At 34.5% G+C, this 27,843-nt stretch overlaps 1 protein-coding gene and 1 long non-coding RNA gene across 2 annotated transcripts; one reads left to right on the top strand and one right to left on the bottom strand.

The window, feature by feature from the left end:
* Positions 1-579: 579 nt before the first annotated feature.
* LOC116118832 (DNA polymerase zeta catalytic subunit) lies at positions 580-11,866 on the bottom strand. Its single transcript, XM_031404788.1, has 21 exons — positions 11,758-11,866; positions 11,319-11,399; positions 11,086-11,138; positions 10,935-10,982; positions 10,692-10,852; positions 9,034-9,136; positions 8,750-8,921; positions 8,554-8,645; positions 8,039-8,461; positions 6,114-7,512; positions 5,976-6,026; positions 5,561-5,832; positions 4,684-4,826; positions 3,806-4,397; positions 3,306-3,452; positions 2,954-3,229; positions 2,759-2,866; positions 2,276-2,481; positions 1,796-2,099; positions 1,030-1,647; positions 580-950 (listed from the first exon to the last, which is right to left on the bottom strand). The coding sequence occupies exons 1-21, from the start codon at positions 11,864-11,866 to the stop codon at positions 777-779; spliced, it is 5,532 nt and encodes a 1,843-aa protein (XP_031260648.1). The 3' UTR covers positions 580-776.
* Positions 11,867-19,134: 7,268 nt separating this feature from the next.
* LOC116118857 lies at positions 19,135-27,829 on the top strand. Its single transcript, XR_004126227.1, has 3 exons — positions 19,135-19,173; positions 27,549-27,641; positions 27,716-27,829. It is a non-coding gene; the product is annotated as an uncharacterized LOC116118857 (long non-coding RNA).
* Positions 27,830-27,843: the final 14 nt, after the last annotated feature.

Below are 27,843 nucleotides of genomic sequence, written 5' to 3'. Positions count from 1 at the left end.
GTTTTTCTAGTGTTTAATTTACTAGAAAAGGGTTTCAATGTACGAAAATAAATAAAATCAAATATATATAAGCTCTAAAGTAGCTTATGGGTCTTCAATTAGCTATATAATAACTTATTTTAAATCCTATAAACGTTTGTAAAATGTTACTAAACAATCTAAAAAAACACTTCAAAAATACTTGCTCTAAATAAATTCTTTTTATCAACAAATAAAGCCGATCAAATAAACTCCTACAACACAAGAGAGGAGGTTTATGGTCAAAAGATCTATATATATATATATAATGGGGTTTAATCTCGAGACCTAATGAACATTGACACCTTACAAACTCAATAAATAAGATAAATCGCAAATGTGATGACCACCTCTAAAGACTTGAAAAACAAGACCTTTAAGTAACTCACCTATATGACTAAAGTTTTGTCATCCTAAATTATATGTATTTTTTATTGAACAAAACTTGATTCAAACATATTTCAAAATTGTAATTAATAAATAATGAATTAAAATAGAAAGATCTTAATCATACTTTAATACTTTTGATAGTGGTCACAAAAATCACCTTTCGAACTCAACATAATCGGAGTGCATCATTTTCTTATAAATTCTTATTCTATGATAATAATAAAACATATGATCAATTTAACGAATTACAAGAAGTCAAAAACACACAAAAATAAAACTATACAACAGACATCACTGTACATATTTCACTATAAAGAAATATAGGCGTGTGTATATACGGAAGCAGGCCAGCAAGTAAGAGCTCAATTTCAGAACCATTCAATCATACACTTCGGATACAACCCCTTTTCGGCAGCAACTGCAGAAAGACCCTGAAGTTCTTTCTGAACTTTTCGTCTCTCGTAAAACACTGAGCAAGCGAGGGAGGTGCACTTCACTCCGCTTTCCAGAAGCCAGTCTCCGCCTCCACAATGTCGGCATATCTGCAAGAGGATCAAAAGATTTCATAAACGAGTGGGGTAAAATCAGCCATGCAATATAAGCATATGCTAGAACACTTACAGAGGCAAGGTGTTGCATCTCTCTCTCTAGTTTCGAAGTCCTTCCAATTATGGCAGTTGCAGCAGTGGTTTCCTTTCGTGAACATTTATTGCATAGATGGGCTGATGCCTGAACCAATTCGCCGCATAGTATACAATGCTTTGAGAGATAGTAAAAATCAATTCTACTTCGCTGTGGATTTGAAGTGTATACAGGACGTTTAGCAAAAGCATCCCTGCTTGGTCTGGGCATTTCTAGAAACCAGTTGTTCAAGTCAGCACCAACTAGCCCAAATACCCGCTGCAAAGCTGGTATTATCTGTTTGTTGATGTAATATAAATCATTTAATCTATAAGAGGAATCAATGCCCAAAAGATCCAATGGATCCACAACCATATCGACCAGGCGGGCTCCAGGCTGTCCATGAATCACTACATAAGGTACTCGTTCACCATAGCGCGGTTCTGCCCTGGGATCTGTTCTCATTGCTTTGGTAGCCACAATTGCTGCTGGTGGAAGTGATGAAGAAGTCCTTGTGCTGTAGGTACCCAGGCGAACCTCCTTGGCAAATACAAAATCCTGAAGAGACACCCTGCCGGACAGAATCCGTATCCACTGTCGCTGTAAATATGCTTTAACCTGTGTACAACAATAAAAGGCCCCCAAGACACGGCAAATAAGATCCATAAATGAGAAATCTCAGCAGTTTCTCAGAGCAAGTATGAGGGCATTCTCAGTGATTCAAAGGAAAAAAGACCAAGGGCTTCAAAGTACAGAGGAATTTTACCTCAGAAATGTCCTGATGATTGAAAAACTGTCTCAAGGACTGCTCCATCATTTTTGCAACAGCTGCACAAGTATCTCTGCGAACTGTCTCGATGCCTTTAGCATCAAATACGGGTTCAGTTTGGTCTGGGCTCTCATAACTGTAACCAACATACCGCTTTTTAGTTAGGAGGAAGCATGGGTGATATACTTTCTCCATTTTCAAAGTGACCGGATTTGGATTCATTGCAGTTACTGCTGAAGCAATTTCCTGCCCAATTTGAAATGATTCTTTAACAGTCCGCCCTTTGAGAAGGACAAACATGCTGCATGGAACAAAGACAGTTAATCCTATCAAACCTCAAAAACATGTATTAGAAAGTGAGAAGGAAATGAATCAAGAATATATAGCATGACCCTTTTTCTTAGAAAGTTTAGTTCTCCAATCTATAAAGTCCACTCAGAGAAAGAAAATAGGAAAGACTTCAGTTTTACGATATACCTGTCAGTATCACCATATATAACTTTAGCTTTCCATTTATCATTTGAATTTACAAATGAAATAGCCTTCTCTAGTGTTCTACGGCCACACTGAACAATACTGTCAGCAAGCTCTGCACAAGGCATTCGACCACTAAACCCAGCAGCTGTATAACCATATGTCACATTTGCTATCAGCTTCAAAGCAAGCTGTCTTGCATTGAATATCTGGAAGATCATTGAAGAGAATCAAATCATGAAAATATCCATACTTGAAAAACTAGTCACAAATGCAGGTCCATCAATGTCATTCTATGAAACAGCGAAAATATGCACAAACACAAGGGAGGAAAGGAGTTTAAGAATATACTTAATAATTAGCTTATATTTAATAATATACTTAATAATACTTAATAATTAGAGGAAAGAACTCTAAATCAGATCATTAACAATATTTAAGAATATACTTAATAATTAGCGTATATTTCACTCTAGAGTGTAATACCCTGTGAAGAACTTGCTGAGAAGGAGCCAGTTTCTTCATTGCTTGCTTAACCATTATTCTAGTAGATAATATTTCATCCAACAAGCGAGGAAGTACGCCTTTACGAACCTGTAAAATGAAAATCACATAATCACCCTAAGTTATGACATATTTGGCAGCGGAAAATCAAAAAGAAAAAAAAAATCAGGGAGTTACCTTAGAAGGAACATACATGACACCATTTGGAGTAAGTAGTATTTGATCTTTTAGATCCCGCAAAACATGTGACTCGGGTGAAAAGGAACTAACCCCGAGAGTATTTTCCTTTGAAGGTACAACTTTTCCAAGGCATGTACAAAAGCAAAGGTTATATGCAATTATCATTGACGGATAAAGAGACTGGAAGTCCAAAACAACCACTGGATCTGCAAAAAAACCAGACTCCGGTTCCATTACAAGAGGTAAACACTCCATTGCAGGTTGAGAAGCAACCTGTATACAGAAGCAGTTGCTTAGTGCAGGATAATTAAGTAGGAAACACAATAAGTGAAAACAGTTCAACAATAACCTGATGATTTCCCGGAGATATGGCAAGGTAGTTTTGCGTGTGTGCCAATCTTAGGAACATAGATTCAACACGATATTGTGAACCTCTAGAGAGAACAGAAAAGAAATCAATTCCAAAGACACGAGCAAGTTCCGATGTTCGATTTACCTGCAAAAGCACTCAATTGCACAAAAGAACATACAAGCATTAGTAGTTTGATGGATTTTAAATAAAATGAAAATAAAAAATTAGCAGCTACATGCATTTTTATTTTTATTTTTTATAACCAAGTCTTAAACCGTCTCCATAAAGCAGGATATCATGAAATTGTGTTCTTTGTTAACTAACAACACCGCTTTATGAAGCTCACCAAAGATCAAGTTTAAGTCCTAGACCTGCCCTTCCCCTGGACTCATGAATTATGCAAGGAGATGAAGAAGAAGAAGAATATAAAATTATGATGACACTAAAGTAGCAGATAAGAGCTGTCCACCAAAAATTCAAATTCTTCGATATTGTACCATATCAAGTTGATTCATAATCTCCAGGTTCAATTTTGCTCTCCCCACCACATATTCAACACATCGATACCTTGCTCGTCCAGGACCGCTAGAAAACCATTTTGACAGTACTTTATAAGGAATTGATGGAGTTTTCCGCCTCAAAACAGCTTCTGCTACAGCTTCAACTGTGTACAAATTAAGCTTCACTTCACCACGCATTAACCGCCATACATTGAGGACGATTCTACCGCCAACATGGACTCCACTGGCATGAGTTCGGCCCCATTCATCCTCAACTATAGCATCTTTAAGTATAACAGAATCCTCAATTACAGATTCAGGAACCAGATTATCTAATATTCCCCTCTGAGAATTTTCTAAATTTCCAGCAGCTCTCTTAGATTCTAACGGTGTCCGCGAAATATCATTAAGTAAACCTATACCAAGATGTGCAGCCCTTTCAGCCAAAAAACCAAGAGAACCACCTTGTATGTCCCAGCCCATTAAAATATCCGGATCAAAAGAAGATAATATCTTAATGAAGTGGCTAAATAAGTGTTTCTCCTCAGAGAAAGCAAACACCTTGCAGTCAGGAATTCCATCAAGACTCCTGCAAATTGAAGTAAATAAGTATAAAAAGCTAAAAGGATAATCTTCTCTAAACAGATAATGAATTAGAGGCATAGGACAATGTTTGTGGCATGAATAAAACATTATTTTTTAACTAAGCATAAAACGCCAAAACAAACCGTAATAACTTATATCTTTGGTTTCAAGAGGTTCATAGTTTTTTCATTAAAAAAGTCCAACAATCACTATATACATCAAGTAATAATCATGGTGTAAAACTAACCAAAGGCAAGAGAAACTGTCCACATAAGATTAAATTATCACACCTTTGATAACATTCAATATTACTTCGCAAAAGCACATAAACTTCAACTACTGAATCATTATCATTCTGGAAAGCAAGAGCCACCACATTGATAGCATCATATTGAGGATCAGATCGGAGATCTCCTCTAGATTCTGCTTGAACCTGTCAACGTGTGTTGCACTCAATTTAGAAATCAGTAAAAAACTCCAACCGAAATATTGAGTATACAAGCAGTTGTCATCAACATTTGAGTTATTAAAATTGTTATACATGGCAAAAACCAAGTAGATATATGCTTCAGCAAATAAAGAAAAGGAAAGCCATATATGCCCAATTTTCAAAGAAACTTATAGAAATAAAAGTAAATCCAACTTACAGAACCAAAAAAACAAACATAAACAAAAACAAAAGAAACCATAGATAAGTTCTTTTACCAATATATATATTTACAGTCCCTATATTTGCTATGGAAGATAACAAGGGTATAAAAGGAAGGAAAGGGTTAGCAATCACCAGCTGAACAAACAGATGATCAATAGCCAGAAAAGAGAAGGAAATATTATGACGACATCTTACAAAATGATTTTTACTTTTTTTAAAAGGATGCTCTCTTAAGCCTTAGTTTAAATACAAAATAATGCTATACATGTAAACTTTATACACAAGAGTTTGTACATAAGCTAATGAGATTTGATTCATTTATTGCCAGCATCCTCATCTATGGCATTGAACTTTTTACTCACTATTCCATTCACCATATGTCACACCAAGTAGTCCACTAAAGTTTGTATGTCTGATAAAAGTTTCAATAAAATTTTGTTTTACATATATAAAGTAGAAATTTTTTTGCCAATCTATGAAACATAATGAATCTAAACATATGGGAATATCATTACCTCTACACTTAACAAAGTAAGTTGCTCACCAGCACCAACACTGGCTGGATCCCGGAAGCCAATTTGACTAAGAGGAGTGGGCCTTGATCTTCCATCTGGGCCTGATATCTGAGATATATCTTGCAAGCAATTGGTGCATGCATTTACTTCAGCAGTATGGCCTTCACTCTGCAATATCACTGTTGCCTCATTCCCAACAAGATTCAACTCTGCATTGCTAATTCCAACACTTTCTTGATGCACTTCTTCCAGTACAGGCCTCATGTCGGAACCTGATTCAATCAAATCCTTGTTACAATCGTCATGCAAGAATCTATATGAACTAATCAGATTATTGGAATGGCCTGCAAAAAGGTTTTGAGCTTTCAAAACAGAATTTCCAAAATAGTTTAGCCCAATGGATGAAATAGTTCACCTTTCGGAGATGAAGGCTCCACAGATGCTGCATTTATCAATCCTGAAGTACCTAAAATTCCAGATCCACAATTAAAAATGCAAATTCAAAGATGCTGAAAACAACTGAGCAGTCTATCCAACAAAATCTAGCAGATACCTTCATCATTATGTAATAGCCATCTATACACACAATCCACAGAAGGAGGAGTCAATGCAGGTGTCAGCATGTACAAGCAAGAGCCATCATTTAAATACTGAATTGGAATACCAACCGCAGCTTCTTGTTTATTATTTGGGTCACTTCTGCTCACATAGTTGCCCTGCAGTTCTCCACCAGTACATTTCTCATTCTGCATAGCTATTGTGTCCATGCCCACAAGTTTCTCGTTAGTAATGACATGTACCCTTTCCATGGAAGTTCTACTTTCATGGCCAGGAGAAGTTGACATATGAAAACAGCTTGAACCAGTTCTGTCAGTTTGCTGCAATATCTCATCATCAAAAGGTTTAACCTCAGTATTTAACTTCAACAACTGAACATCAAGTAATGAATCAGATTCAGAAGTGCAGACAGTACAGCTAGTAGCTCCTGTTGAACTCGCACCAGAATTAGACTTTTTACCATTATCAACTTCACGATGGCATAACATAACTGCAGATTTTTCATTCTTTGTGTTAAAAGGCCTTGGTAATTCCTTTTTCCTTTTATCCACTAAAGAGATACCTCCACTAGCTTGTAGCAGGCCTTTGTCATGCTCATCATTTTGTAATATATTTAAGTCCAATTGTTTTGGCAAGAGAGTGATATCTTCTTTTTGTTCCCCTGCCAAAAGTGCTCTTTTCACCCTCATAGTCCCATGTTCAGGTGGCTCAACCCGGTGGCACCGTTTCCTTCTCATTAAGTCACGCAGAGAGAATCCACTTAAAGTAGTTGCTTCCTCTGTATCAGGAGCATCAGCATATTCACTTTTCATTACAACATCAGAACAATTTCCCGTCTCATTACAAGCCAAGAATCTAGTAGCTTCACTGTTCAAACTGACAGGTTCAATGTCATCATTCACCTTTTGGGTTGTTGAAAAAGGTAACGAGCCCCACAAAGTTTTGCTCGTATTATGCTTACTAGAAACGTTTGTGCCAGTATCCCGTGGTACCAAGTGTCGAAAAGACCTTTCAGATTCACTTATAATTTCTTCCTTAGATGAATTTTCAGCTGATCCAGCACAAGGAAGCAAGTACGGATCATCACTAGAACCATCTACTTGTGGGATTTTTTTCTCTGGTGAAGTTTGAGGATGGTTACTGGGATCAAAAGAATCTTCCAGACCATCAAAGTTGGTTACATCCTCAATTGAATCAAGAATGTCCTGCAACTCTCTCTGGGACTCTCTCTTATAATCAGTATTAGCTTTATCTAGTACCTTATCAATGGTTGTTTCAGGCAACAGGGGGCTCAGAATGGTCTCACGAAGAAGATCATCATCAGAATTTATATCTTCAGCAGCCTGAGAAGTAGCAAGCCACTTTAGAAGGTCTAGTAATTCTGTATCTGAAGCCTGCAGAACATGAATTCAGAAAATAAATGAATCCCCAACAGTACATTCAGGAAATATATAAGGCTGAAAAACCTCCACCAACTACAATAACTGCTAATGGAGATCATAACCATAGAAATAAGCATCCATCATCATTTGCAATCTTCACACACTATTTCAATAGTATAACAAAAAAAAAAAAAAAAAAAAAAAAAAAATCAATAATCAATAATCAGAAATAGCAGCAAATACTCCAACTGATGTCAGTATCCATAAGCTAAATTACAAACATTTCACTTTTTATTTAGAAAAATTCAAAAATTGATTACAAACAAGATTCTAATATTGCGTATGCCTAAGGAATTGATCTTGCATTATTTCCTAGTAACTTGACCAAGGCATGTGCAGCATGACCTTTCAAAGCTAGGGTGGCAGAAACGCCATCAACTCACACGTCACTAGTCATTAAAATGGTCATGAGATGCATGTCATTTGTCAATAAAAAATTACTAACACCCAGTAAATCAAAACATGCAAGAAAAAGTACCTTCTGACTCAGTGTTCCTATCATTTGAGATGATTGTATCTCATCAGCAGATGATATTTTGTGGCAAGCATCTATTCCTTTGGAGGTTATTGGACACATTTCTTCTTGATGTAGTAAACCTTGTGATGACAGAGATTCAGTAGTGTTTCTTTCTTTCAAACTACTCAAATGTTCAGGATCTGAATTCTTAGAATGGACAAGTCCAAGTTCAATCAAATTTTCCTCGTCATCTGTACTTGATTTCACAACTCTCACATCATTCTCACATGAAGAAATAACTTCATCTGCTCCACCACACAAATCCATAAGTACATTCTCACATTTAAGATCCAGGGAGAGAGTTTTCAGAACATCCTGTGCAAGTGGTTTGCAAGGATCAGGAGGCATAGCGGCTTCACACATCCCAGTCCGTTCATACTCTTCCTGTAGAATTATAGATAAATAATGAAGGAAGAGATAACGATAAGAAATTGAAAATATTACATGTTAGAAAGTTAGATTGGCCAAGAGCAAACCTCCCAAATTGGAATGAGTGACTGGACCATTTTGACATCAGAACGGGTTTGCGAGAGAGATGCATACATTATAAATTTTTGATTAACAATGTCTGCAGAACCACAAGCAGTGAACACTTATACAAAAAGAAAAAAAAAAATGAAATAAAATAATTTTAAGAAAAGAAATATGTGTAACATTTAAAGCCAGACAAACCATCTATTTTAGCATCTCCCTCAAGCTCACATACACTTTGACGTTTAATACAGCGAATGTTTTGATCAGATGAACCATCAAGTTCATTGGAAAATTGCCAAAACCAATCACCTGGAATTTTGGAAGACACCCAGAATGGAGAACTTAAAGGTGCACTTTCACTCCCATCTGCCTAATGCAAATTTTTGACAACAAATAATATAAGCATTTAAGCATTCAGTTATGCTTATGTCTATCAGAAAATTATCTGGAACATATAAAAAAACAAAAATCACAAGACTGACCTGAAAATCAGCATTTTTTTGTGTCCACTTATCCATCACCTTTAAATGTTGATTATCGTAATTAAATTTCCTTGGAGAAAAAACATCTGGTACTCTGACGGAACTTCACCTTGACAGATGCAGATGGCTCTTCCATACAAGTTATAGTCAACCTGGAAGGAGAAGCTCAGGAATTACAGATATGATAACGTAAATAAAGAAAAGAAAAAGGGATTTGGATAACCGAAAAGTAAGACTTTGCAAAACATGAGGGTACACATGCACGATCTTGTCAAGATTCAATTAGAAACTGATGTCATCACAACTGAGGCATAAGCAGATTAGAATGCAATGATTTAAAACTCAAAACCTTTATTAAAATGCCATGGTTGACTGCTTTTCTTCTATAATGCTCACAAGTCATTAAGATGGCTCTGCATATGCAAGTAATGAAGTGCTGGGTGGACTAAAATAAAAAGGACATCTTTGCACCCCTATCTACCAAACGCAATGAAATTTGACAATAACAGACAAGGGAGATTCTTGCAACTAAAAAAACTATAACCACCCTGAAACTGCAACAAATTGCAAACACACAGTATAACCATTTCTAACTGTTCAGATTTTGTGGCATAACTTTTTCAAATTTAAGTCTAGACACAATTATCTTCACTTCTAAAATTCTCCAGGCATCCACTTTGAGGATCTCAAAGAAATTGATCGTAAAAACTAGAAAACAGCCAGCAGTCCACCAATAACAACCCCACAATGAACTTCATAAAAAAATCCAGAGTCATTGAAGTATTTAACATATACAACAGGGACAAAATTTTATGTAAAAAACAAGAAGTCTAATAAAATAATAGGAATTAAGAAAAATACTCGATCAATATTAATCATATTCATTAGACATCACCATGAAAATTTAACTCTCAATATTGTAAAAAATATTAAGAATAACTAAAAAAACTCCACCAAAAAGATTTCACATGAAAGGTATTTACCAGAAACTGAAGAAGAAAGGGAATATGAGATTCATGGGCGGCAACTCTTATCAAGAACTGCACCTGCCTGAAAACATTGAGTTACTATGATAAGAGAATAATTTGTTTATAATCTCTCAAAATGAAAATATAAGTGTATCCAAACACAGGAAACAATTTCATGATACTACGGCCAATTAGCTCAACCGAAAATCCACAATCAATTCATCCAACGCACAACTCTAAAGCAAATCTACTCTGTATTTTTTAAAAACACTCAATATGCCCATCATCTAGAGACCACATAAGCAACTAAGCAGCAATTTTCTATTCATAATAAGACCCTCTGCAATATAATCACATCATGTCCACTGTGAAACATAAGAGCTATGACGGGAAGTATACCATACAGTTTAAATCATGAATAAAAATGAAATAATACAGCGAGAGAAAAAAAAAAGAAACATGCCAATAAAAGAGTTTTAAGTTGAAAAACAACCACAAAAAGAAAAGAAAAATGCAGTAAACACTAAAAGTGAGCGGAATGTTCAAGAATTATACCAAAAGAATTAGCAGCACAGAACATCTGTGATAATAGCTTGAAGTTTTGTCAAGGTGTTCAACAACACATAACCCTACAATATCATCAACGAAAAAACAACTCCAGCACAATGCAATACTTATTTCCTTTTTTACCATGCACCCCGCCCCACCCTTCCCTGTGCACACTGAAAAACTAGGATACAGGTATATCTTGACAAATAGCTCTTCTGATGAATGGTAACCATAAAATCTCTTAGCTCGTATAAGGCTGCAACCATAACATGCTGACGATTTGAACCAGAATTACCCTTTGGCTGAGAATTCAAAGCAACATATTCACAACCCATATATGCAATAAGCCAACACAACTAATTACTAGGGAAGAGATATACGTACCTCAAGGCTTTCTCCAATCCAAGAGATATAGCATTCGTAATGCATCACCTACAATCACAAAGAAAATTGTGTTTCAAGCATCATCTTTCCAACTGAAATTTGAATTCAAAACACAACACAAAGTAAAGCCAAATCCAAGTCCATGTTTTACCTTCTGGTCTGATGAAGAGGTATACAGCCCATGGGACATATAAATAGGGTAACCTACAAAAAGAAAAAAAATTCAATAAAATTATTCATCGAAACTATAAAACGCAACTAGTGCAAATCTGTCGCACTCATGAAGTTTAAAATGCCACAATTGAGAACAAAATGAAATTTCAAAGTAAATGCTAAGCGTAGTAACTAACACCATCAATTTACTAAAAAGATCAATAAAATTACTCTTGAACATGCAAGCATGTCTTCTGGCCGGCTGGTGTTGATCCATAAATCCTATAACCGGCACTTCGTCCACCTTCCCGCCTTCATAATTCAAAAAAATATAACAGTATTAAATTTAAAGCTAGACATTCTAATCCTTGAGTAAATAAATTTTTTCAAAAAAAAGGCCATAAATATATAATTGCTAGCATTTATTCAATTTCAATAGACAACAACTCCAGGCATCACGATAACACCACCGGTTAAGTAACATACAGGACAGGCAGAGAAGAAGCAAACTAATCAGAGTGTCTTTCAAGCTACCTTACTGTAGCGGTCTATTAATCTTTTATTTGTACTTTTTCGCGCCAAATGAAACAATCAAAGTGAAGATCAAACGAAAAAAAATAAGCACTGAATATTTATATAAATTAAAAAACGAAGACGTTTCGGATGGAACCTTGAAAGCTACTGTAGCAAATATCGTAGCCAGGAATCGGCGGCGCCATGTGTATCGATGGAGACGATTCGAACCTGAAAACTTTGGAGTCCGGCTGCGAATCCGCCATCGGTTTTCACTTTACTTACAATGATACATACATGAATTAGAGTCTGTGAAGAAGAAATGTTCTTTTACAATTGCTTTGAATTCTTTGGCGCCAGATTTTAGGGCTTTTAAGGCAGAACCGTTCGAAGAACAGAAGATTTCAGTAACTTCTTCTGTACTCAGCTTGATTTGACATACCAAACTTGACTTTCGATATATTTTCAACTTTGCCATTACACTGCAGGCCCAAGCCTCAAGGCATATGGTCCAGCCATTGTTATTTTTTTTTTTATTTGTAACGGGCTGTGGGGCTTCGATTAATCTCAGGTTCCCTTAATATTCAAGGCATCTGGTTCAATCATTGTTAATTTGTTCGAGCTAGTTTACGTACATCTGAACTAATTTTTAGAGTCCCTTAACACCCTACAGTAAAAGGTTCGGATAAGTCCCATATTCCAGGGTCCCTCAAATACCTTACAAGTTCAAAGGACCGAATAAATCACAATGTGAGAAAATTATAATGTAGTAAGTGATCTCAAGATTCAAACCTAAGAAGTCGAGGAAGGAGCAAACCTTCTTGATCGCTAGATCAACTCCTTGGGTTGCCATTGTTAATTATTATACAAAGCAGCTTTACAATTGGCTGAATGACATTTTCACCCCCTACAGAAGTTGTCTCATTCAACCCTTTACATTTTGCATAGTTACTGCTTGATTCATAAAATTACAATAATCCGAAAGCATAGCTAAGATTGAAGCTCTGGATTGAAACACTGTTGGATATCTCTTACCAGTAAGGCCCCCTTCACTAGTAGGATGGAGCAAAGTGTATGGCATTTTGACAGGGCCACGCGGTCTTGAATTTTGGTCATGGTTTCTTGCTAAAATTTATAACTACCCTAAATTACCATCATCCAATGAGTATGCATAAATGTGTGAGGCAGAAACAAGTAGAATCAGAATGCAATTAAAGCGATCCCCGTAAAAAGTATTATGCTAAAAAAGAAAAGATTTAAGCTGGAAGGAGTTTTGCTTTTTGACTTTGAACACAGCCATCTATATAAACAAATTAACAATGTCGATGAATTAGGTTGAAAATGTTATATTAATAGAAAGATAAATAGATTACTTTGAAGATTACTAGAAATGTTTAAGGAAATGTGTTTAGTTATTAGAATACATTGGTGGATATGTTATATTTATATTTGGTGGAATGATATATGTAAGTATGTTATAATGATTTATAAATTGCTTTTTTTATTTTAAATATTGATAAAATATTATTTTATATTATTTTTTAAAATTTCTAAATAAGACGGTTAATACTAAGAGGAAGTGTGATGGTTAATCGAAGTCAAGAAAAAAAAAATGAACGAAGCCAAGATAAAAAAAAAAAATGAACAAAGCCAAGGATGTCGCATAACCGGAAGTGTGATGGGTGTTAATCAAAGCCAAGAAAAAAAAAAAAAAAAAATGAATGACATGAAGCAGCTTTTTGTGTTCTCGTCCTTTTTGTGCACAAAAAGGACGAGAATTCATTTTTTTTTTTTGTGCATCTTGGCATTTTGTGTTCTTTTCCTTTATGTGCATCTTAGCTACTGGTCCAATTTTTTTTTTTTTTTTTTTTGACTTCCATTGACTCCAATGGAGAATGATTAGTTTTTCTATATAAACCCCCCTTCCAAGAAAAAAAAAAATGAATGACATGTCATCATTCATTTGACGAATGAATCCAAGAAAAAAAAAATGAATGACATGAAGTCAGCTTTTTGTGTTCTCGTCCTTTTTGTGCACAAAAAGGACGGAGATTCATTTTTTTTTTTTTTTGTGCATCTTGGCTTTTTGTGTTCTTTTCCTTTTGTGCACTACTACTGGTCCAAATTTTTTTTTTTTTTTTTTTTGACTTCCATTGACTCCAATGGGGAATGATAGTTTTTCTATATAAACCCCCCTTCGCTCAATGAAACAATTTCATAAAAAAAGCCTTAATCCAAACAGAAGCATTCAATTCTTCATACTTGATTTTCTCCTCATCTCTATCCAAATATCATCAGCAATAGAAAGCATGCAATTCTCCATTGATTTAAGGTTCTTCCCTTACCCTCACTAATATTTTCATCTTCTTTCTATTAAGGAAACCCCAACCTGAAAACATTTTTCAATATCCACTTCTATTTATCTTCTCACTTATTCTTGCTCTTTTCTTATTGCTAGTTTTCCTCTTCACACCCATCACACCTTCCTCTTAGTATGACCGTCCCATCTTCTTACGTCCTGGAAAATTTTTCTCTCTTCTAGCTCTGTCACCCTAGCGTCATTCATTTACCACCCTTTCATTTCTTAGTAGCATATTTGTTTCTCATTATCATATCTCCATGTATGCATTATTATGGAGTCTGATTAAACTTTTCTTCACTATCTTCTCACAGTCTACGATCACTTCCTACCCTCTTCATTAATTGGGTCAACCAAACCAAGAAAACTCAGAATCACTCTTTTTCCAATTGAAAGATTGAAGGACTTGAAGTAAGAGGTAACTTAATGGAGCATGATCTGGAGCAAATTGAGATTATAGGTAGTTAGTTCTCTATAGAGACAAGGTGATAGTGGTTACATTGTCATGCTGCTATATTGAAAATCTATTCTAGACTTAATTGTTATTTGAGTTGCTTGTGTTTGTTTTAGTAATTAGTAAGTTACGATAATTAGTTATCTGTTAGTTAATTTGATTTGTACTGACCACTAGGTCCACTACTTGTATTTTATGTTTCTTTTACTATATTATATATATAATAGGAATGTTTTTTACCGATTGGATCAAATTTACGGCGCGGGAAGCTATGCTTGCCGTTGGATTTTGATATATTAGATCTTGGTTAAAACAATAAAAAATATATTCACCGTTGGATTGCTCATATCCAATTAAAAGAAAATCTAGAAAAAACAAAAAATATAAAATGCACTTTTTTTAATAATATAATAAAAAAAAAAAATAAATAAATAACTTTTTCGTGAAGACGAAAGGTCGCACTGTCTTTCCCAATCCCAAACCAGAAAGCAAGTAAAACTTGGTAAAAGAAGAAATTCCCACAATCTGTTTCAGCTTGCTCTCTCTCTCTCTCTCTCTCTCTGATGCGATACCCGTTTACCTTTCTGGTTTTATTTTAGTGGTGGTGTTGTTGCCTTTTCGATCTGGCTGCTCTAACTGTTTCATTTGGCCGCGTTTCCAAACTTGGAGTGTTAGTTCTCTTTCCTCCCTTTTTCTTCTACAGTAGTTTTTTTTTTTGGGTTCAGATTTGGGGTGATCGTAGTTGCGGAAATTGTGAATTAAATTGAAAAGATGCCTCAAAAACAACCCTGTTTGTTTTATAAAATATTCTCAAAGAGGGATGAATTTTCACTGTCTTTGTGAGGGGAGAGTTTATGGACGATTCAAATTCCCCTCTTAAGCTTTCCTCTCTTTACACCCTTCTCTATTTATAGGCATTCTAACTATAGTATCTCTTTGATATATATATGAGGGATTATGTTATTTGATTCGGGTTTTGAGACTTAAATATAGGTTTTTGTTTGTTTGAAGCTCTTAATTAGGTTCTCGTTCGTTATTTATATTTTGAAATTGGAGATAAAGAAGCTAAAAGTGTACCAAACTATTTACAACCATTAATTCCGAGCTTTACACGAGTCATTAATTTTTGAAGCTTGTTTATTCAATATTTCTTTTTGGGCTTGTTAATGATTATTGCATTTTTAATATGCTCTTTTGCGCTAAATAATCTGTGATTTTACCTTATAATTTGTTTTTACGAAATCAGAAATGATAAAACAAAAAGCTTTTGTTTTGCCCACAAACTCGGAAATTCAACATCAAATTTCTCTAAAGTTCTCCGAGATCATATGTATGGTAATATACAGTTCCACAGGCTATGTGTTTATATCATCTCACTTCCTGACTCTGTATTGATCTTTGTGGATTAGGAGAATTTATTTTGAGCTCCACTGTTCAGATTGTTTTTCTCCGGTCTTGAGCTCCACTGCACTCTCTATCCTGGAAATTGTTTGTGTATTTGTGTTGTAATTTGCTGAACAAATCAGCCAATAGTAACTCTGCATCTTGGTTCTACAGCCCTAATTACTCTTTTTGAAGATATAAATTCTGGTGTGAATGAAGTGGATGGAATTTTCAGTGTATACATATGATAGTTACTTTATGCTTAAAATTCTGTTTTGTTCATTGTGGGCGCAGGTTGTATTTGCATCTGTAGGCTATATATAGATATATAATTTTCTTTTGATGGTATATCAGTTTCCTTGAACCAAGTCATTTCATCTTCATTTCAAGTTGCAGCTACTTGAATTATTTATATTGATGGCAATTTTCTGTTTCTGAATGCAAACCCTTCTGTTTTGTTACTCTGTAGTAATCTTGCTGTAAGGGTTAGACAGAAATAAATACCTTTGATTGGATAATCAATAAGAATATATAAATTTTGGGGATTGGGATTCTATGGAGTACTTTGTTTAGATTATGATGTGCTATGGAATGGAATATAATGATATGGTCATGCATTTGATATAATATGAAGATCCTTTGGCTGTATATATGCTTATTAATGGAAATCAGTAAATCACAATGCAAAATTGTTGTAGACTGCAGACATATATTGTTATTGAAGTTGTATCCTTTGGATGAATGACATAAGTGTTGTGTCTAAATAAAAGAAATTCTACCCTGGACTATAATGTGGAAGCACGGTTCCATTTTAAGCTTTAAAGAGATTATGCGTTTGACTGTAATGCCAGAAACGAGGATCCCATCTTACTATCGTATTGCAGGCAGCTATTTCATACAAAATATTCTGTTGTGTCATTATCACAACTTGTTCCAAGCTGCCGTCGTTGTGGTAGAGGTTAATTTTAGGTGGTTTTGAGTCTGGTAGTTTGGTTGATGATGGAGATCAAAATTGTGGTAGGAGAGCTAGTAATAGCAGAACGAAATGCCAGGAAGGTTCGGCAGCTGAGCAGTGGTTGTTTTGAGGAACATTCTGTCAGGATTTGATCAAGTTCATCATATTCAGGAGTTCCCATTTTAGGCAGAATCTGCGGCATATAGTTGGGGCGGTTAGGAAGGAAACCTGCATAAGGGTACTGTCCAAAGTTGACAGCAGCATGGAGACTGAAGCTATCCATATGATTAGGTGCATGTTTCTATCAGCTCTTCGCGTTTCTGCATTTTAGCCACCAAGGCTCATCTTTTTTGTCGCCGTGACCCTCTTCTCGTAGTTCCTTCCACCAGGATGCAGTTCAGAGTCATTTTGCATCATTTCACATAATCTTTCCCATTTTTGGATATCCCATTGTAGTAGTCCCACTTGGAGAAGTTAATTACATAATTATAACTACCCAAATTACCGTCTCCAATGAGTATGCACAGAATGATGTGAAAGCATAAAGAAGAATCAGTGCATATTAAGGCATCCCCGTAAAAAGTATTATGTTAAAAAGAAAAAAAAAATTAAGCTGGGAGGAGTATTTCTCTTTGACTTTGAACACAGCTAGCTATATAAACAAATTAACAGTGTTGAGGAATTAGGTTGAGAATATTATATTGATGTAAAGATAAATAGTTTACTTTGAAGATTATTGTAAATGTTTAAGAAATGTATTTAATTAGTTGTAATACATTTGATATGATATATTCATATACGGTTTAGAGGATATATGTGTAGGTATGTTATAATGATTATTAAATTACTTTTGTTTTTAAATATTGATAATTTTATTTTTTATATTTTTTGAATATTTCTTGATTCATCCTAAGAGTATTTTCATGGGGATAAGCTACACCATTGAGGATGATGTTATAATGATTATTATTACCTTTGTTTTAAATATTGATAAAATATTATTTTTTATTATTTTTGAATAATTTCTCGAGTCATCTTAAGCCTAAGGTTTGTGAAAGAAGATGTTTGTGGGCGAAGTTGTAATGGTGTTTTTATTTATTCACTGGCCCACTTAGCTCAATGTGAGCCACCCTCGGTCAATCAAAAATTTCATAAAAACCTTAATCCCAAACAAAAGCATTCAATTCTTCAAACCAAAACGTCCAAGATCAGCTCCATACTTGATTTCTTCCTCTTCTCATCCAATATCTCAGCAATAGAAACCATGCAATCCTCCATTGATTTGAGATTTCTTCTCTTACCGCTACTAATATTTTCATCTTCTTTCTATTAAGGAAACCCAAGCTAAAAACATTTTTCAATACCCTTTCTATTATCCTCTCACTTATTCTTGCTCTTCTCTATTGCTAGCTTCCTTTTCACACCCATCACACTTCCTCTTAGTATGAGTCGTCCCTCTTGCGTCCTGGAAAATTTTCTCTCTTTTAGCTCTGTCAACCCTTGCATCATTCATTATCACCCTCTCATTTTTTAGTAGCCTATTTGTTTCTCTTATTATATCTCCATGTTATGCATTATTTGGAGTTTGATTAAACTTTTCTTTAATTGCCTTCTTCACACTCTACGATCACTTCCTACCATCTTCATCAATTGGGTCAATCAAAATCAGAAAACCTAGAACCAACTCTTGCTCCAATTGAAGAGATTGAAGGACTTAGTAGAGATAACCTAATGGAGCATGATCTGGAGCAAATTGAGATATAGGTAGTTAGAGTCTCTATAGAGACAAGGTGATAGTGGTTACATTGTCATGCTGCTATATTGAAAATCTAATTCTAGACTTGAAATTGTTTTTTTGAGTTGTTGTTTGTTAAGTATAAGTTATGATAATTGTTATCTGTTAGTATTTGATTTTGTACTGACCACTAGGTCCACTCCTGTATTTTATGTTTTCTTTTACTATATTAATATATATAATAAAGGAATTGTTTTACCGATGGATCAAATTTACGGTTGCTGGAAGCTATGTTTCCGTTGGATTTTGATATATTAATCTTGATTAAAACAAAAAAAAAAATATATTCACTGTTGGATTGCTCGATTCAGATTAAAAGAAAATCTAGAAAAAAAATAATAATAAAAATGCATATTTTAATAATATAATAAGAAAAAAGTATAAATAAATATACTTTTGACTTTTCGTGAAGACGAAAGGTCGCACTGTCTTTCCCAATCCCAAACCAGAAAGCAATAAAACTTGTAAAGAAGAAATTCCCACAATCTGTTCAGCTTGCTCTCTCTCTCTCTCTCTGTGATGGCGATACCCGTTTACTCTTTCTGGTTTTATTTAGTGGTGGTGTTGTTGCCTTTTCGATCTGCTGCTCTGACTGGTTTCATTTGGCCGCGATTCCAAACTTGGAGTGTTAGTTCTCTTTTCTCCCGTTTTCTCTACAGTAGTTTTTTTTTTTTGGTTCAAGATTTGGTCATCATAGTTGCGGAAATTGTGAATAATTGAAAAGATGCCTGGGAAAACAACCCTTGTTGTTTTATAAAATATTCTCAAGAGTGATGAATTTTGACTGTGTTTTGTGAGGGGATAGTTATGGACGATTCAAATTCTCCCCTTAAGCTTTCCTCTCTAGTTACACCCTTCCTATTTAGGCTTTCTAACTGTAAGTATCTCTTGATCTATATTTGAGGGATTATGTTAGTTTGATTCAAGTTTTGAGACTAAAATATAGGTTTTTGGTATTGATTTGAAGCTCTAATTAGGTTCTCGTTGTCGTTATTTATATTTGGGAATTGGAAGTAAAGAAGCTAAAAGTGTACCATACTATTTACAAACCATTAATCTCCGAGCTTATCGAGTAATAATTTTTGAAGCTTGTTTATTCATAATTCTTTTTGGGGCTTGATTATTGCATTTTTAATAATCTGTTCTTTACCCATAATTTGTTTTTACGAAATCAGAAAGATAAAACAAAAGGCTTTTGTTTTGCCACCAAAACTCGGAAATTCGACATCAAATTTCTCTAGAAGTTCTCCGAGAATCAATATGCTGGTAATATCAATTCCAGTTGGCATATGTGTTTATCACCAGTTCCTGACTTTGTATTGGTCTTTGTGGATTAGGAGAATTTACTTTGCTGGCCTCAATGTTATTTTATCATGGACCAAGGAAGAGTCACAACACCTAGTATTGTGGGATTCCGGTGTCTTGAAAATTCAAATCAAGGTTAACTGAAGAAGGCTTATAAAGGAACTGCTATAATGAGTCATCCAATGTGAAGATCCTGATAAGAAAGGTTCTTGCGTCGACTTTTTGTTGAATGTTATGCTATAGGCTATGTGCACTTATTCTATCCGTAAAAACTTCTGGATTTGGTAGTATCATGGTGTTTCAGTTATGCAATGTTTTGGATGAAGATATGCTGTTGAGTTTTTTTTTCATTTCCAGAAAGCTCTGAGACTGAACTTCGAATGCTTAACACTTGACTTTAAATGCACCTAATTAATCAAGTTTCTATTGTGCTATAGTTTGAATAGCTATGTTTTCTCATGGTTGATCTTAATTTTTAGAATGCTTGAGATTGATCAATTGTTAATACCAAGGTCTTCATAAATCATTTCTTTCCATCCTAAAAAATTTTATCTGCTCTTTTCCAGGATATATTTTTCTAGAATTTAAGAACTTTTTTTGTTTCTACAATATTATGCCCTATAGAATTCTCATCTTGGTGTATAATAACATGTCAGATTCATAGAAAATGCTCAGGTCGATCTAACAATTTGGTAATTCTTTTGTGTTAAATGTCAATCCTTAATACAAAATACTTGGTCAAGCATTGGCAAAAATTCAGTTCACACCCTTTCTATGTCCAATTTAAATGGTGATCAGTGCTGCATTGTCAACTGGAAATGAATGATATTAAGCACTCTGGTGAGTGGTTTCAGGTTTGAATGTTCTCTCCATCAATAGGGGGATTCAGTAATCAACTTGAGGATGTTGTTCAACTACAGAGCTTTTACTGACTTCTACTCTGAGTGCCTAGCAGAATAGAGAAAGAATATCTCAACAAGTAACTCTCGTATCTTCTGGATCTTATACCCTTCTCCTGATGTTGGCTTGAAAATTTTGTTTCACAAAAGGCATTTACTGAAAATGTTTTTTTTTCATAAATAATTTGTTTGGTGGGCAACTTATTGTGCATATCAAATTATAATATGTGGGTGGTCGTAGACATGGATGAATGTCTACGCTAAATCTTGCATTGCTCCTCTATACTCTTATTAGGTTTCTTTTTTTATTTTTTTATTTTTTTAATTATATCAGTTTCTGGAATAGACTCTACTTATGTGGTTCTTAGCGGTTATTAATTTATGATTAATGTGGTGAAGTTGCATGTAGAAAAGAAAGGAAGAGCTAGGATCTTTCCTAATCCTTTAAAATGTTTCACTCATTGGTATATACAAACCAAAACTAAAAATCTCAATGCTGTATGGTAAAACTCAATTAAAGAATGTCTCAAATTTTGTTTTGTTTGTATGAATTTCTAATTGGTTTACTTGTTTTTTATGCAGGACCCTATGGAGCTGAGTCCTGAAGAAAAAGAAGCAACACTACTGCTGAGAAACATGCATTGTATAACGAAGTCATTCCCCTCCAACCCAATGCCTTGTCTTCCCCTAAAACAATCTGCTTCTCACCCGAAATCAAGGTGATTGTCCATCCCCCTAGGTAACTTTTAATGTTAGTGCAGTTTGTTTTTTATTTTATTTTACTGCAGTTTGGTCAAGTTAATTGTTTAGTTAGTTTGATGACTTGAGTTAAAACCTGTGATGTGGGAAAACCACTTGTGTTGCTTAGCTTTGGGCCTTAAGAAAATATGTAGGCTGTGTGTTTTCCTTTGTAAGTAGACGAAAAAGGAAAAAAAAAAGGGCTGTAGAAAAGTGCAGAAATGGAAAATCAAAGAGACCAGCGAATAAAGCTAAACTTGTCCACAAATCTCTTCTTTTTAATTTCTCAAATTGTTCCTCTGTGTTCAGTTTTTAGACAACTGTTCAGATTGTTTTCTTCAGGTCTTGAGCTCCACTGCACTCTCTTTTCCTGGAAATTGTTTGTGCATTTGTGTTGTGAAGTTGCTGAACAAATCAGCCAATGTAACTCTGCATCTTGGTTCTACAGCCTAATTACTTTTGCGAAGTTAAATTCCAGTGTGAATGAAGTGGATGGAATTTTCAGTATATACATATGATATGTTTACTTTATGCTTATTTTTTCTCCTTCGTTCTTTTTGTCTCTCGTTTTTTAATTTGTCTTTCTTTTCTTCACTAGGGCCCAATAATCTAATGTTGGATAGTTATTTCTAATACAATTTTGGGGTCAATTATATGACGATCAGAAAATCCAACGGTGCAAGATTTTTGAATAAATCTGTATTACTTGATCCACGTGTTCTTAAAAACTGTGATACCACGTTTAATGGTGGTCAGCTTCTTTGGAAGGTGGTTCTACTTCTCTGGCTGGGGAGTGTGGAGGTTAATGCCTTCGATGGAAATAGGAAGGTAATTTCCTTCTTTTCCTCTACCTTATTGGCCCTTTCATTGATCGCGTAAGCCCTGTGGGATTCCTCTAACCTTTGGCTCTTGAAGTTTTCAAACTGGCAGATATTTCCCATTCGTATTACTTAAACATAAGCAATATAACTACTTCATTTCAATAAAGAATGAATTTTCTGCCTACGGTAACTCATTCACCAGTTCCTGACTTTGTATTGGTCTGTGTGGATTAGGAGAAATTATTTTGCTGGCCTCAATGTTATTCTATCATGGACCAAGGAAGATCACCACCTAGCATTGTGGTATTCTCGGTGTCTTGAAAATTCAAATCAAGGTTAACGAGAATGCTATAGGAACTGCATAATGAGTCATCCAACAAATTTGAAGATCCTGATTTTTGTTGAATATATGCTATAGCCTATCCGTCACTTATCTATCATGTAAAACTTCTGGATTTCAAATAATGGAAGACTTTACGAAGGCATACAGTTGGGAAGTCTATCATTAATCAAGCTTAATCGAATTTTACTTTGATAAACTTCCCTAATGGAGTTTTGCTCTCGACTTTGAACACAGCCAGCTATATAAGCAAATTAAATAATGTTGAGGAATTAGTTTTCATGCGTGGTTTTTTCTTCTATTGTGTCTGGGGACTGGGATGGGTTGCACTTATCTGGCTGGGGAGGGTGAAAGTGAATACCTTCGATGGAAATTGGAAGCATTTTCTTTGTTAATGAGAATTACCTTCCTATTCCATTTACAGAACTAAAACTTATATATATAAGGCAACCGAAATTTCGAGCTGAGGGCTTAGTCGATCAATCTTTTGTCTTTGCAGTTACAGCATGCTTCTCCTTTGATTGAGATTTTTTTTCCCACCCCTGCAAAAAAATTCATCTCTTTCTATTAATGATACCGCAACATAAAAACTATCGATATCCATTTTTATTTATCTGTTATTGATTCTTGCTCTTCTTTTATTACTATCTTTGTCTTTTCACACCCATCACACACTCCCTCTTAGTATGATTCTGCCAATCTTCTTGCGTCCTGAAAAATTTCTCTTCTCCTATTTTTGTCCATCAGCATCGTTCGTTTTACCACTATCACATTTCTTTGTAGCCTATTGTTTCTCATTATCACACTCCCATGCATGCACTACTATGAGTCTAATTAAACGTTTCTTCAATTGGCTTCTTTACACTTTACATCATCACTTCTACCATCTTCATCACTTGGGTGAACTAAAACCAAGAACCCAGAACCAGCTCTTGCTACATTGAAAGATTGAAGGGCTTGAAGTAGGAGTAACTAATAAAGCATAATCTAGAGCAAATTGAGATTATAGGTAGTTAGTGTCTTGTGGAGACGGTGTGGTGGTTACTTTGTCATGTTTGCTATATTGAAAATCTATTCTAAACTTTTCGATTAGTATAAATGTGGTACAAAGGTTGAAACTGCAACTTATTTTAAGTTGTCATTATTTGTCCATTAGTTTATTTACTACTTGTATTTCCTCCTCTTTTACTACATTAATTAATATAATAGAATTGTTTTATATGTTTATCATCCCCTCGATTTGATCATAAACTATCAAAATTTTATTATAGGGTATTTAGTAAATAAATATATAAAGTATTTTTGTTATTTTTAAATCTTACAATCATTAACTACTCAATTTTACTTTTTTAAAATATTATTTTAAAAAAATATCAGAATAATAACCAAGTGCACCATAATTTTTTTTTTTTTTTTTAAACGGAGTGTTCAGGCAGTTTGCATATACTTCGATTAATCTTCAGGTTCCTTTGAACACTAAGACATCCTAGTCCACCATTGTTAATTTGTTTTTGGTTTTTTTTTTTTTTTTTTTAGTAACGGGGGTGTCTGGCTACTTGTCTGCACCACAACTAATCTCCGAGTCCTTGAATACCCTGTAAGTCCAAATGATCGAGTAATTCTCACATTCCGGGGTTCTTTGAACCCTTATAAGTCAAAGGACCATATAAGTCACAATGTAAGAAAATTATAAGTGTTGTAAGTGGTCTCAATATCAAACCTAAGAAGTCAAAGAGGGAGTAAACCTTCTTGACCGTTAAATCAACGCCTTGGATTGCCACTGTTATTTATTATATACAAAGCAGTGCTTTACAATTGGCTGAATGACATTTTCATCCACTATCACGATTTGTCTCATTCAACCCTTTACAATTTGTATATGTTACTGCTTGATTCTAAAATTACATAATCCGAAAGCATAGCTAGAGATTGAAGCTCTGGATTGAAACACGTTGTTGGAATCCCTTTACCAGTAAGGCCACCTTCACTAGTAGGATGGAGCAAAGTATACGGCATTTTTGATAGGGCCAACGCGGTTCTTGAGAGTTTGGTCATGTTTCTTCGCTAAATTTATACTACCCTAAATTACCATCATCCAATGAGTACGCACAGAATGATGTGGAAAGCAGAAACAAGTAGTCAAATGCAATTAAGGCATCTTCTAAAAAGTATTATGTTAAAAAAGAAAAAAAATTAAGCTGGAAGGAGTAATTTGCTCTTTGACTTTGAACACAGCCATCTATATAACAAATTAACAATGTCGAGGAATTAGGCTAAAATATTATATTAATGGAAAGATAAATAGATTATTTTGAAGATTACTGAAAATTTTAGAAAAATGTATTTAGTTAAATTGAATATATTTGTGGATATTTAATATTCATATTGGGTTGGGAAGATATATGTAGGAGTTATAATGATTATTAAATTGCCTTGTTTTTAAATATGACAAATATTATTTTTATTATTATTTTTGAATAATTTATAGGACGGATGCAAAAGGAACGGCTCATATTAAGAGGAAGTGTGATGAGTGTGAAGAGGAAAATAGTAATAAGAGAAGAGCAAGAATTAATCCAGGATCATATGAAATGGGTACGAAGAATATTTTCGGCTTGAGGTTTCTTTAATAGAAAAAATAAAAATATCTATTAGCGTTAAAGGAAGAAACCTTAAATCAATGGAGTATTGCATGCTTTCTATTGCTGATGATGTTTGGATGGAGATGATGAGAAATCAGGATGGAGCTAATCTTGGACCTTTTTGGTTTGAAATTGAATGCTTTTGTTTGGGGTTGAGGCTTTTATGAAATTGATTCATGAGTGGGAATTGAGACTAAGTGGGCCCTAATGAAGTCACCTGCACATCCAAACTTGTCAACAATCTTGTCAGTTTGTGTTGTGTGCAGGTGCCACAAACACAACTGAGACTAAGTGACACAACCAACTAACTAAGTGGGCTCTAATGAGTCACCTGCACACAACACAGCACACAAGTTTGTGTTGTGTGCGTGACTTCATTAGGGCCCACTTAGTCTCAATTCACACTATAAATTCCCCTCCACTCATTGAATCAACTTCATAAAAGCCTCTTCAAACAAAAGGGTCCAATATCAGCTCCATACTGATTTCTTTCTTACTCATCCAAACATCATCAACAATAAAAAGCATGCAATTTTCCATTGATCTGAGGTTTCTTCCCTTACCGCTACTAATATTTTCATATTCTTTTATTAAGGAAACCCCAATCGAAAACATTCTTCAATATCTATTTCTATTATCTCTGTCACTAATTCTTGCTTTCTCTTATTACTAGTTTTCTCACACCTATCACACTTCCTCTTAGTATGAGTCATCCCATCTTCTTGCGTCCTGAAATTTTCTCTTCTTCTAGCTCTGTCAACCCTTATGTCATCATCCTACCACCCTCTTATTTCTTAGTAGTCTATTTGTTTTCTCATTATTATATCTCCATGTTATGCATTACTATGGAGTCGATTAAACTTTTCTCAACTACCTTCTTAACTCTACTTCACTTCCTACCATCTTCATCATTGGGTCGATCAAAACCAAGAAAACCCAGAACTACTCTTGCTCCAATTGAAGAGATTGAAAGATTTGGAGTAGAAGGTAACCTAATGGAATATGACCTTGAGCAATTGAGATTATAGATAGTTAGTGTTTCTGTAAGACAAGGGTGATAGTGATTACATTGTCATGCGGCTATATTGAAAATCTAATTGTAGACTTTTCAATTATTATCCATGTGGTACAAAGGTTGAAACTACCAGTTCTTTTTGAATTGCTTCTGTTGTAATAATTAGTCAATTATGACATAGTTATTTTTTAATTAGTTTGGTCACACATTACTTGTATTTTTTTTCTTTTACTATAATAAAGGAATTGTTTTTTACCATTGGATCAAATTTACGGTTACTGAAAGTTATGTTTGCGTTGGATTTGATATATTAGATCTTGGTGTAAAAAAAAAAATTATATTCACCGTTGGATTGATCATATTCAAATTAAAAGAAAATCAGAAAAAAAATAATAATAAAAATGTACTATTTTTAATAATTAAGAAAAAAAATAAATAAATTATTTTTTCGTGAAGTCGAAAGCGCACAGTTCACTGCTCTCTTTCCCTATCCCAACCAGAAGCAAGTAAAACTTGGTAAAAGCAATACCCACAATCTGTTTCAGCTTGCTCTCTCTCTCTCTCTGATGGGATACCCTTTTACTCTTTCTGGTTTTATTTTAGTGGTGGTGTTGTTTCTTTTCGATCTGGCTGCTCTGACTGGTTTCATTTGGCCGCGATTCCAAACTGGAGTGTTAGTTCTCTTTCTCCCTTTTTCTTCTACGTAGTTTTTTTTTTTTTGTTCAAGATTTGGGTCTCGTAGTTGCGAAACGTGAATTAAATTGAAAAGATGCCTGGCAAAAACACCCTTGTTTGTTTTATAAAATTTCTCAAGGAGGGATGAATTTTCACTGTGCTTTGTGAGGGGAGAGTTTATGGACATTCAAATTCTCCCTCTAGCTTTCCTCTCTAGTTACTCTCTTCTCTATTTAGGCTTTCTTACTGGAATTATCTCTTTGATCATATTTGAGGATTATGTTAGTTTGATTCATTTTGAGACTAAAATATAGGTTTGTGTATGATTGAAGCTCTTAATTTAGGTTCTCGTTCGTTTATTTATATTTTGGAAATTGGAAGATAAGAAGCTAAAAGTGTACTAAACTATTTACAAACCATTAATCTCCAGCTTTACTCGAGTCATAATTTTTGAAGCTTTGTTTATTTCAATAATTCGTTTTGGGGCTTGATTATTGCATTTTTAATATGCTCTTTTGCGCTAAATAATCTGTGATTTTACCTTATAATTTGTTTTTACGAAATCAGAAATGATAAAACAAAAGGCTTTTGTTTTGCCACCAAAACTCGGAAATTCAACATCAAATTTCTCTAGAAGTTCTCCGAGGATCAATATGCATGGTAATATACAATTCCAGTTGGGCATATATGTTTATTCACCAGTTCCTGACTTTGTATTGGTCTTTGTGGATTAGCAGAATTTATTTTGCTGGCCTCAATGTTATTCTATCATGGACCAAGGAAGAGTCACAACACCTAGTATATTGGGATTCTCGGTGTATTTAAAATTAAAATCAAGGTTAACTGAAGAAGGCATATAAAG

This window comes from Pistacia vera, unplaced genomic scaffold (assembly GCF_008641045.1).
Source record: "Pistacia vera cultivar Batoury unplaced genomic scaffold, PisVer_v2 Contig860, whole genome shotgun sequence".
NCBI classification, from domain to species: Eukaryota; Viridiplantae; Streptophyta; class Magnoliopsida; order Sapindales; family Anacardiaceae; genus Pistacia; species Pistacia vera.
The sequence above is the reverse complement of the archived record's forward strand: the minus strand, read 5'-3'. Positions and strand labels throughout refer to the sequence as shown.

Excerpts from the sequence above, each read along its gene's own strand:
- LOC116118832 (XM_031404788.1), bottom strand. The coding sequence starts at position 11,866 with ATGGCGGATTCGCAGCCGGACTCCAAAGTTTTCAGGTTCGAATCGTCT. Across the intron at positions 9,137-10,691 it reads AGGGTGGGGCGGGGTGCATG|TTCCGTCAGAGTACCAGATG; the intron begins GTAAAAAAGGAA and ends GTCAAGGTGAAG. Across the intron at positions 5,833-5,975 it reads GGAGCCTTCATCTCCGAAAG|GTTCCGACATGAGGCCTGTA; the intron begins GTGAACTATTTC and ends TGATTGAATCAG.